The 14,690-nt window shown below is 36.7% G+C and overlaps 1 protein-coding gene across 2 annotated transcripts; it reads left to right on the top strand.

The window, feature by feature from the left end:
• The first annotated feature begins 64 nt into the window (after window positions 1-64).
• AASDHPPT (aminoadipate-semialdehyde dehydrogenase-phosphopantetheinyl transferase) lies at window positions 65-12,150 on the top strand. 2 transcript variants are annotated; one of them, XM_026057833.1, is made up of 3 exons: window positions 65-328; window positions 1,482-1,707; window positions 11,429-12,150. In XM_026057833.1, exons 1-3 carry the CDS (start codon window positions 185-187, stop codon window positions 11,494-11,496), a joined length of 438 nt encoding a protein of 145 aa, XP_025913618.1. In that variant the 5' UTR covers window positions 65-184; the 3' UTR covers window positions 11,497-12,150. The 2 variants fall into 2 exon arrangements, with proteins under 2 accessions (XP_025913618.1, XP_025913619.1); XM_026057834.1 differs by lacking the exon at window positions 11,429-12,150 and adding an exon at window positions 4,292-7,934.
• The last annotated feature ends 2,540 nt before the right edge of the window (window positions 12,151-14,690 follow it).

Consider the following 14,690-nt stretch of genomic DNA (forward strand, 5'->3'; position numbering starts at 1 on the left):
TCCCCGCCGTTCGAGAGGCGGCCCACACACCGAGTGGGAGGGGTGCGCGGGGGGCGAGCGCGCCGGTCACGGCCGCGCTGGCCGAGGAGGGCGGTGAGCGCGCGCCCGCATTCCAACGGTGCGAGCGTGTCGCTGCCGTTGGAAGGCGCCTGGGCAGCGCCAGCCGCTGCCCGAGGAGCGGCCCATGGGGAGCGTGCGCTGGGCCTTCCCCTGCGCCGCCTGGCGCCCCCGCCGCGAGGAGTGGCTGCTGGCGGCGCGGCTGGTGCAGCCCGAGGAGAAGGACCGCATCGGCCAGTTTGTCTTTGCCCGCGATGCCAAAGCCGCCTTGGTACCTGCCGGCGGGGGGGCCGCGCGGGGCCGCTGGCGGAGCGTCCCCTCCCCTCGGGGGCGGGAGCGCTCACCCACGGCGGGAGGCGAGCGTGGAGGACCGCGTTGCCTAGAGCGGCGCTCGCCCTGGCCTTCCCTTCCCGCCCGGCGGGGCCTGCCCGAAGCCGTGCCGGGGGCCGCGCGGCCGCCTCCGCCCGCCCTGGGCGGAGATGGCTCCGTTGAAGAGCCTCCTAAGGCCCCTGTGGCACCCACCCTCGTCACGCTTTGATGCGTCGCCCCGGCTGGGTAGCAGTTACCGGCGTGCGCTCGTCCAGCCGCTGATTCAGATGTCCAAATTACTGACAGTCTTCCCCCCCCCCCCCCCCCAAAGATGGGCCCTGCGGGGGCCTTTCAGGGAAGTAAATGAACTACATTGACAGCATCACTTGCCCGTTATAGTCCCCCTAACTTAGGGGAAAAAGGGCCGTTTGTAATCTGTAGTCATCCTGAAAGACATCTCAGTTTTGTGGTGTAAAGTTAGGACACAAAAATAACATACTCTAGGTTATACCAGAGTAATGTAAGGTGTAAGAGAATAATGCTGATTCATCCAGAATCTTTTGCGTAATTAATTTAGGTTTTAAATCTTGCATGACAACGTGGTAGTGATATAGGTTTCTACTAATTAGTTTATTAATTGTTGTTTATCTTTTTTAGCTATTCTTCAGTATTTCATCTAGTGTTAGAGTAACTGAGTTATTGAAAAGAAAGCTCTTAAAAGAGTTTTACTGATCAGTATAGTGTAAAAAGTATTTGATGGGCTACTGTGCAATAAAGTATCCTAGGTAAATAAATAAGATGGGGAAGGTAACTTTTTTATGGCTCTTTTAGGCTGCAACTGTTTCTTTTTCATTGGGTCTTGTACTGGGCTGAGTCTGTTGCTAATAGTGATTACAGATGTATTCAGGTCTGGTAAACTGTCTTGGATTTTAGGTAATTTTACTTGACAATGTCTTTTATAAAAAAGAAATCTAAAGCATTTACTAAAATATAGTCCTACTTTGTCCTGGCAATAATAACAGCAAACAATTTTTAGGCGGGTGGTTTTCTAGCAACTACAAATACTTCTTTGTCCATAGCATAATGGTTCTGCATGAATCCCTTTTATTCCATAGGCTGGTCGTCTGCTGATAAGGAAATTAATTGCAGAAAAGCTGCATATACCATGGAATGAAATATGCTTGCAAAGGACATCAAAAGGAAAACCTTTCCTGGCAAGTAACATGTCCAGTACCTGTTCAAATTACAACTTCAATGTCTCTCATCAAGGGGATTATGCAGTTCTTGCAGCTGAGCCTGAGCTTCAAGTTGGCATTGATATTATGAAGACTAGTTTACCAGGTAATACTATTACCAAAACAAATTCTATAGTGTTTAAGTGTAGAACATTTTAAAGTTTCCCTAAGAGCCAATCTGTGTTGTAGGAATTTAGTGCTACTGGAGTAGATCATATGAATATATTGTATATTTGTTTTTATTGCTATACAGACTTTTCAGTGTATATTTGCAGGTTTCTGTAATGTCCGATGCAAATATATTTGCAATTTAGAAAAGCAGAACCATGGAAAAGTAAGGTTATGAATCCTTCTATGAAATTGGCAAGGTTGGTATCTGCAGATATTTTAATTACATGTTTGCTTACCTGTTAAGACAGGTAAAAGCAGGGATAGCTTTCCAACTAGGGACAGTGGAATTCATCCCTATGAGAACTTTATAGCCTCTGACTCTGAATGTTTTTTCCTCATCCCATAAATGTGGGCAGTGTGTGTTAGCATCAGGCCCAGCACTGCAGCAAACTGGAATCGGAAGTACACTATGCTTGTGCAATAGTCTTCAGTGAGAGGAGATCCCCAACAGCTGAAAAGCATTAGAAGTGCCCCTTGGTAAAAGACTAAACTTCACAGGCATTAGTTATTGGCTTATTTATTTGTATGAAATTAAAGCTAACCTGATTATATTAGTGAACTTCAAGCCCAAACAGTAGATTGGAATGGTAGCAAAAAGTGTTCTAAATACAGTTTTATGAACATCATTTTTGTTCACAAATATTCATTGATGAATGACTGGATTAAAGGAGAAACATACTGGGATTTACAATTTACCTGAACTTTTACAAACAGTTTTTGAGAATCTTCATCAAATGTTTAAGCAGACAGGACAGTAGCAGATATGTTCTCAGAAAATCTCTTCACAGTCTTCAGTTCGTCCAATATTGTGTGCTACAAAATATTTTTATGTAATAGGATAAAGATTCAAAAGGAAACCCTAGCTGGATGACTTTCTAATCTTGTTATATGATTTTTTTAAACGGTTATTACAGTGTTACATTTTTTTGAATTGGCATATTTAGCTATGATACACAGAAACTTTACTACAATCCAGAGCTAAGTTCTTTGTGACTCCCTCCCATCTTCTGTAGACCTGAAGTGTAAAATGGTGGTCAGCATGTGGTGTACTCACTCTAGTAGAAAGGCTCTGCAGCTTGGAAACACATTGGCTGAGCCGGCAGTATGCAGGGCTCCCTAAATCGTTTTAAAAAGCTTTCCTGTTTCAGGAGATAGTTAGATACTGAAGGACAAAACATTCTTGTTTGGATTTTAAACTTTTATTCCTCAGGAACTGAAAAATTGAGTCATCTGTACATGTTCATGAGTAGGATATACGGAGGTAGAGATATCTACATCCTCTGCTGGCTTTTATGCAGCTGCAAAAAATAATTGGCATTTTAAATACACACAGTGCTGAAGTCCAGCTACCCACTCTTAGGAAACTCATTAAACAGTTTCTTTCTGAGAGCAGCAAACAACTGTGAAGAGCAGAGGTTTAATTTTATATTTATATTTAGAAATATGTATTTGAAATATTTCCCCATTCTGAAATACAATGCATTCAGCTTGTAAGGGAATATTTTCTTAGTTCTTCTTCAGTTAATAGAAAAAAATATTTTATGTTAACTGCAGTATTATCTGGCTTTAAAAAAAATAACTCATCTCCACCACTTCCTTTCTTTTGTATTTTATCCTGATTTCTTCCTTATTCCTTTCTTGTTACCTTCACATTAAAACACTGAAATAGTGGATAACCCAATATACATTGATCTGCTGCTCATTCTGCAGGCAGTTTCAGAACAGCTTGAGGTTCTTTTACCTTGTAGCTGAGTGTATTCTTCCTTCAGTGTCTAATCCTTGCTGTCATAAGAGGTGTGGAACCAAAGTCACACAGTCAGTACATATTGTTACTTATTCTTTTGTTATGTTTACTTTAGCAGGCTAAACTTAGGAAAAATTATCCTGTATTCATCTTAATGACGTTTTGGTTGCCGTTCTGCTTCAGCCACATCACTCTCTGGTTAGGTGTCCTGGGGTTTCTGAACAACAATATGGAGCTGTTCAAAGGAGATTTTGGCATCAGGGAAAGTTTAATCTCAACTGTAGGAAAAGAGGTGAAGCAACACATTTTTTAGCTTATGAAAGCAGAGATGCAACATTCAACTACTAAGTTCTTGACTAGCAAGGGAGGCTTCTGCCAACATTTCCTAGAATTGTTGATGGCAGCAGTCATGAACTCTAACTGTAGAGGAAATGATGCCAGATCACCCTATGAACAGTTGCACTCAGCAGCTGTGTGGATTTAATTTGGGAATATGAGCTGGTAAGACAAAATAGTGCTTTGACGTCTGTGACAAACTGACTTCAGTGTTTTTACCCATAGAAAAATAATGATGATTATCCTGGAGATGTTAATTATTCCAAAGACTAAATGATAGAATTAAATTGAGGCTTCTGTAGTGAAGCAATGCTATGAAAGTACGTATCCAGATGACCAGTCTAAAACAGGCTAGTGACAGATACAGGCTGCTAGGATTCCTGAACATGAGTCCTTTCTAATGCTACTTTACCCACCTCTGCCTCTTTCCTTTTCACAGAGATCAAAGTATATGTTAACAGAAAATGCGGCTATTAGGGCAAGTCTTTGCATCCACAATCTGCATTCATGGTGGCAAGCTTCTCAGGATATACAGAGGAGTGCACAAGACAAAAAAATGTAATTCCAAAATTTCTGGGTTTTGTTTCCAGTTCGTAAAGTTCTGTAGTTAGCATAGTCTATCCTTCTGACATAATTTAGCTGTCGATAGCTTGTATACAGCACATCTTTTTCATCTTTTGCTAATGAGAGGGAGGAATTTTAATGCTTGCCATTATATAGGTAAGAAATAAGCTTGTCATAAGTATGTAGGCACCTGCTGCATTCTTTTTCCACATTACGTACTCCTTTATACAAATGTTTGTGAATTCTAGTGTAGTTATATACCATTACAGTACAGGTTAAAAAATACCACCTTTCGAACTTCAAATGGGTTTTGTTTATGGCTATACTGCTTCCTTTTTGAAATAATAATTTGTATTTTTGGAAAAGAGATGCAATAATAAAAATTTAATAATTGTATGTGGAAAAATAATCCAGTTAATAAGCAATATTAAGAATAGAAATTGAACTTAGTCTTTTTTTGAACTTATAGTCTCTATACAGTTTCTGTATTATGAGCTACTGCTAGCAGTTTTTTCCACATTAATTTTTTTTCTGAGGAAGTTTAGTTTTACTAGAATTACCTGGAACTGTTATTACTGCTGTGCTACGAATATATGATAACTTTGCCTTTACAGGTATTGCTTTTTATGAAAGCTCCACTGAGTGGTGCTGTTGCTCTGCAATTGCTTGATATATTATAGTTCTGAAAAGTAGAGGTTTGCATAAATCCACTCTAATCTCTTTCTCTAGAATAGCTGCAAGGACAAAGAGTTCTATATAAACAAGTACCTTACAGTATTTTTTAAACACTATATGCTTATTTAAATACAAAATACTTTATTATTATACTGTGATGCTATCCAACAGAATCTTGAATGTGGTCTTCAATATTCTAATAATTATATTTCTTTATTGTTCAACCAGTCTTGTATACTTGGGTCATATATTCTGTTGAAAGCATCATGCAACTGCAAGTTTTGTAAAATGTTACTAAACTGTGTGCTAGCATATGCACAAGGAGACCTAGTGCACATAAGTATTTTATATCACTTCTTAATCTACTATCTATTTTTGTTTTACTTATGTCCAATAAGAAGAAGCCTGTTTTCCATATTACTTTTGCTGCATTATTAAAATCTGAAAAATGAAACTACTGCAAGAAGTAGCCTTTTTAGAAGGTGAAACCGGGCCACACAAAAAGCTATTATTAACAGTGCAGATAGACAACTCTGCAAAAGTTCCACAGGTGTGCAACAGTTTTATCACCTTTTTGCCTCTGTTCAGATACTGAACTAAAACAATAATGTAGTGATAGCGGAAGATGAAGATTTCTTCTTTAGGTATTGTATGTTATTGTTGCTTAGGGTTTTTTTAGTTATCCATCAGGTTATTGTTGTAATAGCTTCATCTATTCTAGACTGATAAAATGCTTAATTTTCTTACATAGATTATTCTGTATTATTTTGATTTAAATCATGCTTTTAATTTACATGTATTTGAAGAGTCACTCATGTCAATGGCTAGTTTGAGATGAACTCTTAAATCATTTCTGAGAAGACATACTGTTTTGTAAATTTGTTAATGGATGGAAGGAATTGCAGACATTATTTTGCAAGAGAGGTACTACCTTTGAAATTATTTTAACCCTTTGACAGGAGAAATGAGAAAGATTCTCACAATAGTACTAACTTGCATGAAGAAGTTAACTCAGCTTGAGATACATATTTGCTTTTTAACCTAGGGGCAAGACCTTTTGCAACAAGTGTCACCTAGGTTTAAGTAGTGTGGAGGTTGTTGATTTACCAGTCACTTAAACCCTGTAATGTGCCTCATTTGCAGAGATTTAAGAAATAATCATATATTAATAAAGATTGTGCTGAGTATTTAAAAAAAACCTGGATCTGAAGTTCTAGATCTTTCTTGCTATACTAGTGAATTTCCTAACAGTAACACTATTTTAGCTTAGATGGAATTACAAAGATGGATAAATTAACAGTTCATTCTAATCTTTCATAATCAGTCTCCCATCTTTCTTACCTATTGCGTAATTCTTACTTTAATCCTGAAGTCTGTAATCTCAATGTAATTCCAGACTCAGGTATACGACAAGCAGTGAAATTAGCTTTTCTCATGAATCTTTCGGGTTTATGTTAGGTTAGCTTACTAAAAGACATTAAATTTCTGTAAAGTTCACGTACAGAAAAACTACCATTTCATTTGATCTAAAAATACCTCCCAAAATGCTTTTTTAAGTAACCATACAATTAGGTGGGGATAACTAATTGTTTAAAACTGTTTTTCTCTGACACCTCTGGATTGAAAAGAAATGTACACAGAACTTGACTCATTTTTCTGTGGGTTTTTTTTTCCTCTTTATTTCATCATTGAGTGAGATAACACTATGACAGGATACAGATTTTTAAATGACGTATGTCCCACATGAATCAGAATATATAAATCCCGTATGAAGAAGGAAAGCACCGTACTTCAGCCTAGTTAGTGGAGGACAGCTCTCTCCAGTCAGTTACAAACTTTATGCTGTTTTTTTTTTCCTTTTTGTGTCAATCACAACTTAAGTTCAGAGTTAAGCAGTTAAGCACACCTACATCCTAGTTAAGCTGTATGGCATGAGTCCTTTATCTAGCAGCTATGTTCAAGTTTTTGAACTTGTAATTCTTTTTTAATTAATGCTTTTCAGTTTTTGCCATAGAGATTTTTTTACTTAAGAAGAAATGTCAAAGCAGATTGTTCTTCAGAGTACTTTTGACTTTCTCACAATGTTTTAACTTTACCTTAAGCAAGGTTGCAATTGTTTTAGGTTTTACTGCTGTATTTCGGTGACTCTTGTTGCAGTGATTGGCATCTAATCTTTTGCTAAAAGAGACAAGTGCAGAATTATTAACTAGTTACAACTATAGATATACTGATGCATTGATTGGGCTGAAGAAATTAACTAAGGATTTATGTTACATGTTACTTTTCATTGATTAAGGAAATCAGAATTTAGGAATATGAGAACAAATCAATTTTAGATTTACGGTAGTGTTGTTAAAACAGCTAACTAATGTCCATTTTGAACTAAAGAATCGTATCGGTCATATGCCTTCCAGTGAGTAAAACAGGGAGGAATTTCTTTGTTCTTGTTCTATTTGAGGATGGGAAGAAGCAGCCATCTTAAAAATGCACATAATGAATACATATTGTATTGCAGTATTTATCGCTCTGCTTTACTTATTCACATGTCTAATACTACTTTAGCCTGGAATTATATCATGTTTGAAAAACAAACAAAAAAACCCTTTCACATTATAGTAAAAGACTAAGCACCAATGTTTGATAAAGGGTATATTTAATACCCTTTATTATTGGTATATTTAATACCAATTGTGAAAGGAAAACTGAATACTGTGATCACGTTTTCTTTAAGAAAAAATTATTTCCTTATAAAAAGCCTATCTGAGTCCCTCTTTATGATGATTTTTTTTTTGAAGGACAACCCAAGCACTTGGATTAAAATGGAAAATTATTGTAAAAATATAGACTAGTGAAAACAAATTTGTGGAGAAAGAATATGTTTAAAATGAGAGATTAATTAAGAAAGCAAAAACTTGCAACAGGAGTTTTTAGGAAAAATAAGAGGTAGAGCAACGAGAAATTATAAGGATGCTTGTCTAGATTATTAGTGAGGTTTCCTTCCATACACTGAATTTGTAATAATCACAATTTATTCCTTAAATGGTCTTTTGAGAAATTAAGTTACAAATGCAAAATGAGAGGCTACAGAGAATTGAATAAAACCTTTTTTTTTTCCCTTCTTTTCTTTTATAACAACGCTAAGGAATTATTTCCCCTCACCCACACTAATAACAGTCAGCTTTGGCTTTCCTAATTAAGAAAGTCTAGCAGAGGGATATAAGAGGACCAAGGTTAAGTAATTATTTTGTATATATTAGCAGTTTGGGGTGGGTTTAGGTTTTTTTTTTTTTTTTTTGGTAATACTCTCCATTTTCAATGGCTTCAGCTCTACAGATTTATATTTGTTGCAAAAGCTTGAAAATAGTGAAGCTGTCTTTATTCTGTATTGTCAAAAGCTTCCTTTGAATGTTGTCTGTGCAGGGATTACAGTTCAGAGCACTGATTTATTAGTTTCAAAGTTGGGAGACTGTCTGGGAGACAGACTTTCAGATTTTTAGGCTGACTTGTGAAGTGGTAAAAACATACCATAAATATTTAACATCTTTCCTCAGAAACTTTGGGGGGGGAGGAAAAAAAAGCAAAAACAAAAAAAAATCCCACAGCTTCAGCTGATTCCCCAACATACTTCCTTTCTAAAGGAAATCTTGATTTTTAACAAGGCAAATATTAAAATATATCCTTACTAAATATGACAGGTTGTTGCTTTCAGGGCAGGTTTTCAAGAAAGTTTAGGATCAAGAAATATTTGTTATTTGTATTGTATTTGTCTACGCTTGTCTTGCCTTATATCAAGTTGGTACCGTACTTTCTAGGCATCCAACCCATTTGGGTAGAATATCCAATTTTGTAGTGCATAAATGAAATTGTTATTTGCTCTGTATATTTTTCAGATCTGTCAATTGAAATTGCTTGTTGTTGTATGAAATACAGTGATCTTTTTCCTAGCAAAAAAAACAATTTAATTTAAAAAAGGAAACACTTGGAGATAGGGTCTACAAGAGTATTACCCTGCTGAGTTGACAGTATTTTCCCTTGTGTTATTGATAACCATTCTGGAAAGTTCATCAGTTTTTCAGTGCTGGGCCATGCTGTCCCATTGCCACATTATGATACTTTTATCTTCATCTCTCCTCTTTCTGTGTGCAGCCTGTTGGCTGGATAAGGGGCAGGCCCGGCAGTGGCTGCTCTGGGCCTGCGCATGCCTGCCTTGATCGCTGTATTTGGGGGTGGGGAGGGATGCTGGAGGTGGAGGGGGCAACATGGCAACATGCTGAATGACTAGTTGACTGCTGTGTCTTCTCCATGGGAAGGCCAAACAAAACATGCTAATTTTCGGCTGCCAAGTGGACCAAAAAGTCTTTCAGCTGGTGGCAAGCCAAACAAGTACCTTTAAAAGTTTGTTGTTGTTGTTGTTGTTGTTTTAGCAGGTTCTTACATGGTTACTTTTCCTAAGTTTAAAACAATATTACTTCTCCCTGTCATCTCACATTTTCTTTTGGACTTCATTTTGAAAGGGGAGAGGGGAAAGGAGGGTGTATACGCAGAAGTGGGTCTGTTCTAAATGTAAAAAGGATAATGGACAAATTTATGCCATCTGACTATGGGATTTATATTCTGGGACAGGCAGTGTTCTGACTTCTGCCATCACAATGTTTAGTGGTTTTGCTATGGTAGTAGAATATCATGAAGTAAAAGGGCATCGTCCTAGAGTGTCTCTCTTGATGTGAGGACCAGAACTTTGAATTTAGAGCCGAAGTCTTTTATTGGACTCTTTCATATGAACTTGCTCAATCTGGGTCAGCTTGTGCTAAGGTCCTAGAGCTTCATAAGAAAAAACAAAACAAAACAAAAAAAAACAGTAGTCAGATCAAAGAGGTGTTAGGAAGTGTGAATCATGTAGTCAAATTCACATGGAAGGTGACTTAGGTACTGAGAATATTCCCCCCCCCCCTTTTTTTTTTCCCCAACATAGCATTTGTATACCAAGTACCCAGCAGAACTCAGTGCATCCCCAAGTTCTGTAGAGATACCAGTTTTCTGGAGATAAGATTACTCTCCCAGCAGTAACACTTCCACCAAAGTACCTACCCTTTCCTGTTAGTATGCTCTCAGTAATTTTTGGTTCAGTAGCAACCGTTAGAGATATCTTTGAAACGTTGCTCTTTACCAATATATCTGATTCAATAGAAATATAAAACTCTGTGTCATCCCCATCTTGGTGGAATTTCTCTGTCACAGCAGCACTACATATATTGTATAGTGTGAAAGTTAATTTCATTTCTCTTTATTGAAGGTTAGGAGGTGATCCAGTTTGGGCATTGGATAGTAGTTCTCATGGCAGTGTTTTTCTGAGATGTGTTAGATCTTGCTTGGCTGTTTTCTGGGAGTTGGAGATGCTGTTAAGTGGTAACTTTTCTTTAAAATGCTCATTTTTAAAACAAGCAGAATTGGCAAAGTGTTCAGCCTGTATAATCTTTCTGCATGTGTAGAAGGGCCCCATAGTACACTATATCATCAGATGTAATAAAATGTTTGAGACATTCTGGTGGCATGGTAGTACTACTGTAGTGTAATGCAGGCGAATATGATTGCTAGCAACACCCCCCTTAAAGAAATCTCGGGATATTTGACTTTTTTTTCATCTGTAGTTGTGTCTTCACCAGACATAAGTATAATATCCTTATAAAAGAAAGATTACTTTGGGGTTTATCTAGACTTTGGGGGGGGTGTTTATTTTTAGTATGATGCTCATAGTAACTTTACAAATTTTGAAAGCCAGCAGAGCGCTCTCTGTTCTGAGGGGAAAAAAAAAAGGAAGATTGCTTAAAGTGTTTGATACCTTTTTTTCAATGGAAAATTGATTAAAATGCAGTTTTCATGGGATAATTTGCCTTTTTGCTGAAATACTACGGCTACCTGGAGCTCTGGGAGTTGTGGTCGTACAAGCACTTGGAGAAAGCTTAAGCAAGTAAAAGGTACAACCACTTACGTAGACAAGTTAAGGGTTTCCTGTTTTATTATTGTTCTTTTTTTGTCGTTGTTGTTGTTACTGTTTAGTCATAAATTTTATGAAAAGAATGTCAGGTTCCTGATTCATTTGATGGAATAAAGACCTGTGTATTTTAACTTTTTCTATTTTCTCCACTTAAAAGCAAACTAAAGACACCCAGGTGTGATTATGTCAGTAAGCTCTTCAGCAAGTATATATTACAGATAGATATTTGGCATAGAAAGAACATGTAGAAGTATGTTGAACTGCAACTGAAATTTTAGATGACCTGACAATTTTTAATTTTATATGTTAAGAACTAATGACAAAAACTTATATCTGTTGCAGACAATACACTGCCTGTCTGCAAATTTGAGGAATCGGATGTGACATTGTATCAAGTTAATATCTTGTGACTTTCCTTCAGTTTTTCAACTGGGCAACATCTGTGTCAAAATTGCTATTGCTCCAGTATCGTTTTGGAGATCGAACTACTTAATCCTTTAAGATTCCTTACTTTTGTTTAACATTGGCTGTCAGGTCAGCTTGCTTAAAGATTGATTGCTGTTAGACCCGAGTATTACTGTTGAAACCTTAACAGTTTCTCTAATAGTGTAAGGATTTAACAGTTGATACAGATGAAAAATTAAACATTATCAATTTATGTCAGTCTTTTTAATGATTTTTCCATTTTTACAATCTGGGAAATGTTGAGTGACTCAAAGGAGGCAACCTCAAGGTTTCTAACCTTTTCTAAAGTTAATGCTGCTTTGCTGAGGTACATGAAGATAAAACATATCATCAGTAGCTGCAAGACAAGAATAACATACATACCATGGAAGAATTGCAGGATAATGACAGAAAGTGGAGGGGTGACAGAATGCAAATCCAATTTCCAATTCACACTAAAGCTGTGCAAACTAATAGATTTAAAAGCCATGGTTTGTTAATTTTCTATCTGTTTCTTCTAAGTTTGTCATTTATCTAGCTAGTTATTTGTCTTATGTTGTCAGTTTCTAAACCTCTGTGTAAGGATTAGCTTGTATTAATAAACAACTAGGACTTGAGCATCTGTTGCAGGAGGAGTGTTTTTCCTGTATTGATTTACATTGATTTCCTTTAGAGATAACAAAACATGATTGAATGTGGGTTGTGTCCAACACCAAAAGGATTGCTGGCCCTTAATGACTCATAAGGTATTTCTCCTGTACAGTTGATTAGTTTGCAGGATTTATAGATAGATTATATTTCACATTATTAAGGGCATTGACCCCTTCATACTTCAGTTGCTCATTTTGCTAGCCAGTACATTTCACACTGTCATTAGGCCCACTTGCCATCTGAAAGTGAATTGATATGTGTTGATTAGATGTTAGTACTTGATCACTGGTCTATTCCTTTCATGTGGTTGAATGCAGTTAAGATACTAAACTCTGTTCCTGTTTTTTTTTTTCCCCCCTCCTTTTTTTCCCCCCAGGGATTAGATGATCAGTGAGCTGACAATAGTAGCTTTTAGCCTCCATCTTCCATAGTTTTGAATATAGACCATGATATAAGCTAGTTAGCTTATATCTGACCAAARCCAGGTAATCTGAAGACTGTAAACTGAATTGAGGAAAGTCAGTAATCTAATCTTCTCAGTATTTTGGGGGAGGCGTATCACTGTTTTCATAACTTCAGGTACAGTGGGATTCAAATTCTAGTTACTGCCCTTATAAGTGTACATTGTAGTACCTAAACTAATTTATGACTGACCTGGTGGTTCTTGTAGTGTAAACATAAAAGACCAGTCTGAGGATTTCTCTATTAGTTCTATGGATAGTATTCTTCCCTCTTGGTAGGATCATAGTTTACATAGATCTTAAATCTGGTTGTCTTTTATTTTCCTATAACTACAGCTTGCTGAGCTTTTTTATCAGGTAGAAAAATGAAAAAAAAAAATTATCCTGCATTTATCTACTATTTTTAAAGCATTTTATCAAATAGGACTAGGGAATAAAGCATGTTTTCTTGTTCTTAACTCTCTCGTACAGCTTTTTAAAATCAGTCTTTTATAGCTGGTCTGGGTTTCTGCTGTCCTACAGGGAAAATGCAAAGCAGATTTTTGGCCTAGTCTGATGAAGTATTACTAAAATACCCAAATGTCATTGGTGTGAAATAGATATTATTTTATTTCAACATGTAAATTAAATTACGTGTTTTAAAAAAGTGTACGTATATATATGTATATATACACATACTATATCTATATAACTTGTTTATTTTCCAGCTTTCATTTTGGACTGTTTTCTAGTATCACTCACTATTTTCTTCTCTTCACTCTTCCTGAAGTTTCCAGGATATCACATATTTTTAATGTAGTAAGGAAACTTAATTTTTTGTTAAATTTTTAAAAAATGGAAATGGAACAGAATTTTTGAAAAATCACTTACAGGTTATATTTTTAAGGATTTAATATGCTTTAAATTTTATTACCTGTGTGTGTGTGTGTGTGCGTGCACATGCGCACATATATAAATGAAATTGATTGTTTTCACAGCTGTGCTAATTTTTCACTTAATTTCCTCTGTGAATTACTCTGGATTCAAATCTGCATTACTGTGTGGTCGCGGAGGGAGACTTAAGTATCTGTAGATTAAAGAAAAAACAATGAATATATATCCTGGTCTCAAGGATAAAACCTCTAGCTTCTCTTGTGAGTATCAAGCCAAAACATTCTTTCATATTTCAACTAATGTTATCCTTGTCAATTGAGAATCTTTAGTGGCTTTAGTGGTACTGCACAGCTGTATGGTCTTTCAGACTTCTTGAGAAATATGTTATTTGTAACTGTCCTCAGATCTTGTTTTGGCCTTATTGTCTTTAACTCTCTTTTTTTTTTTCTTTTTTCTCCTGATGTTCTCTTTCAAGTAATAGGCTTAATTTTCTTAATACTGGATTTTTGAATTGTACTTTTATGTACATACAGCGGAATTTTTAGTAATTTGTTGGGGTGTTGTCTGGCTAACATAACTGGGAAAGTTATGAAAGAGTTTAGTTCTTGCATTCAGTTCTTAGTTCTGCTTGAGTAATTTGGGAAAAATCTTCAGATGTATTTCAGATAAAAGGTATTATAGGTAACAAGCCATTTATTTTTTGCATTATTTTTGCATTTCTCCATTAGCTTGTCTATTCCATCATTTTTCAAGCAAGATCCGGGGCTGTGATGAAGGTTTATATATTGAGGAAGAAGTTACCTTTAAATGTTAATCTTTAGCTGACAAAAGGAAATCATGTGTTGTAAACTTTTTGGGATAGAATATTCAAAGGAAGTATTAGATGTGTGCTGTAAAACCTTGAATTTGTAAATGCAGCCTTGTTCAGAATAGTAAACCCAAAGGTATTTTCTTCCTGTAAGTGTTGGCTATGCCAGCATCCTGGCCTATCCTGCATGCTCTTTGTGATTGTGCCTGAAATCCTTCCCAAGGGAAGGGCCCAGGGGGAAATTCACTCGTCTTAGCTGACTTGTGCTCACCCTATGTGCATTTTGGACAGTGGGCCAGCTGGCAGCAAGCTACATAGAAAGGCAGTGCCAGGAGGTGATAATTAAAATCTGAGAGACAGTAAGGAA

This window comes from Apteryx rowi, unplaced genomic scaffold (assembly GCF_003343035.1).
Source record: "Apteryx rowi isolate R43461 unplaced genomic scaffold, aptRow1 scaffold_1400, whole genome shotgun sequence".
Classification (NCBI taxonomy): Eukaryota; Metazoa; Chordata; class Aves; order Apterygiformes; family Apterygidae; genus Apteryx; species Apteryx rowi.

Excerpts from the sequence above, each read along its gene's own strand:
- AASDHPPT (XM_026057833.1), top strand. The coding sequence starts at position 185 with ATGGGGAGCGTGCGCTGGGCCTTCCCCTGCGCCGCCTGGCGCCCCCGC. Across the intron at positions 329-1,481 it reads GCGATGCCAAAGCCGCCTTG|GCTGGTCGTCTGCTGATAAG; the intron begins GTACCTGCCGGC and ends TTTATTCCATAG. Across the intron at positions 1,708-11,428 it reads TATGAAGACTAGTTTACCAG|ACAATACACTGCCTGTCTGC; the intron begins GTAATACTATTA and ends TATCTGTTGCAG.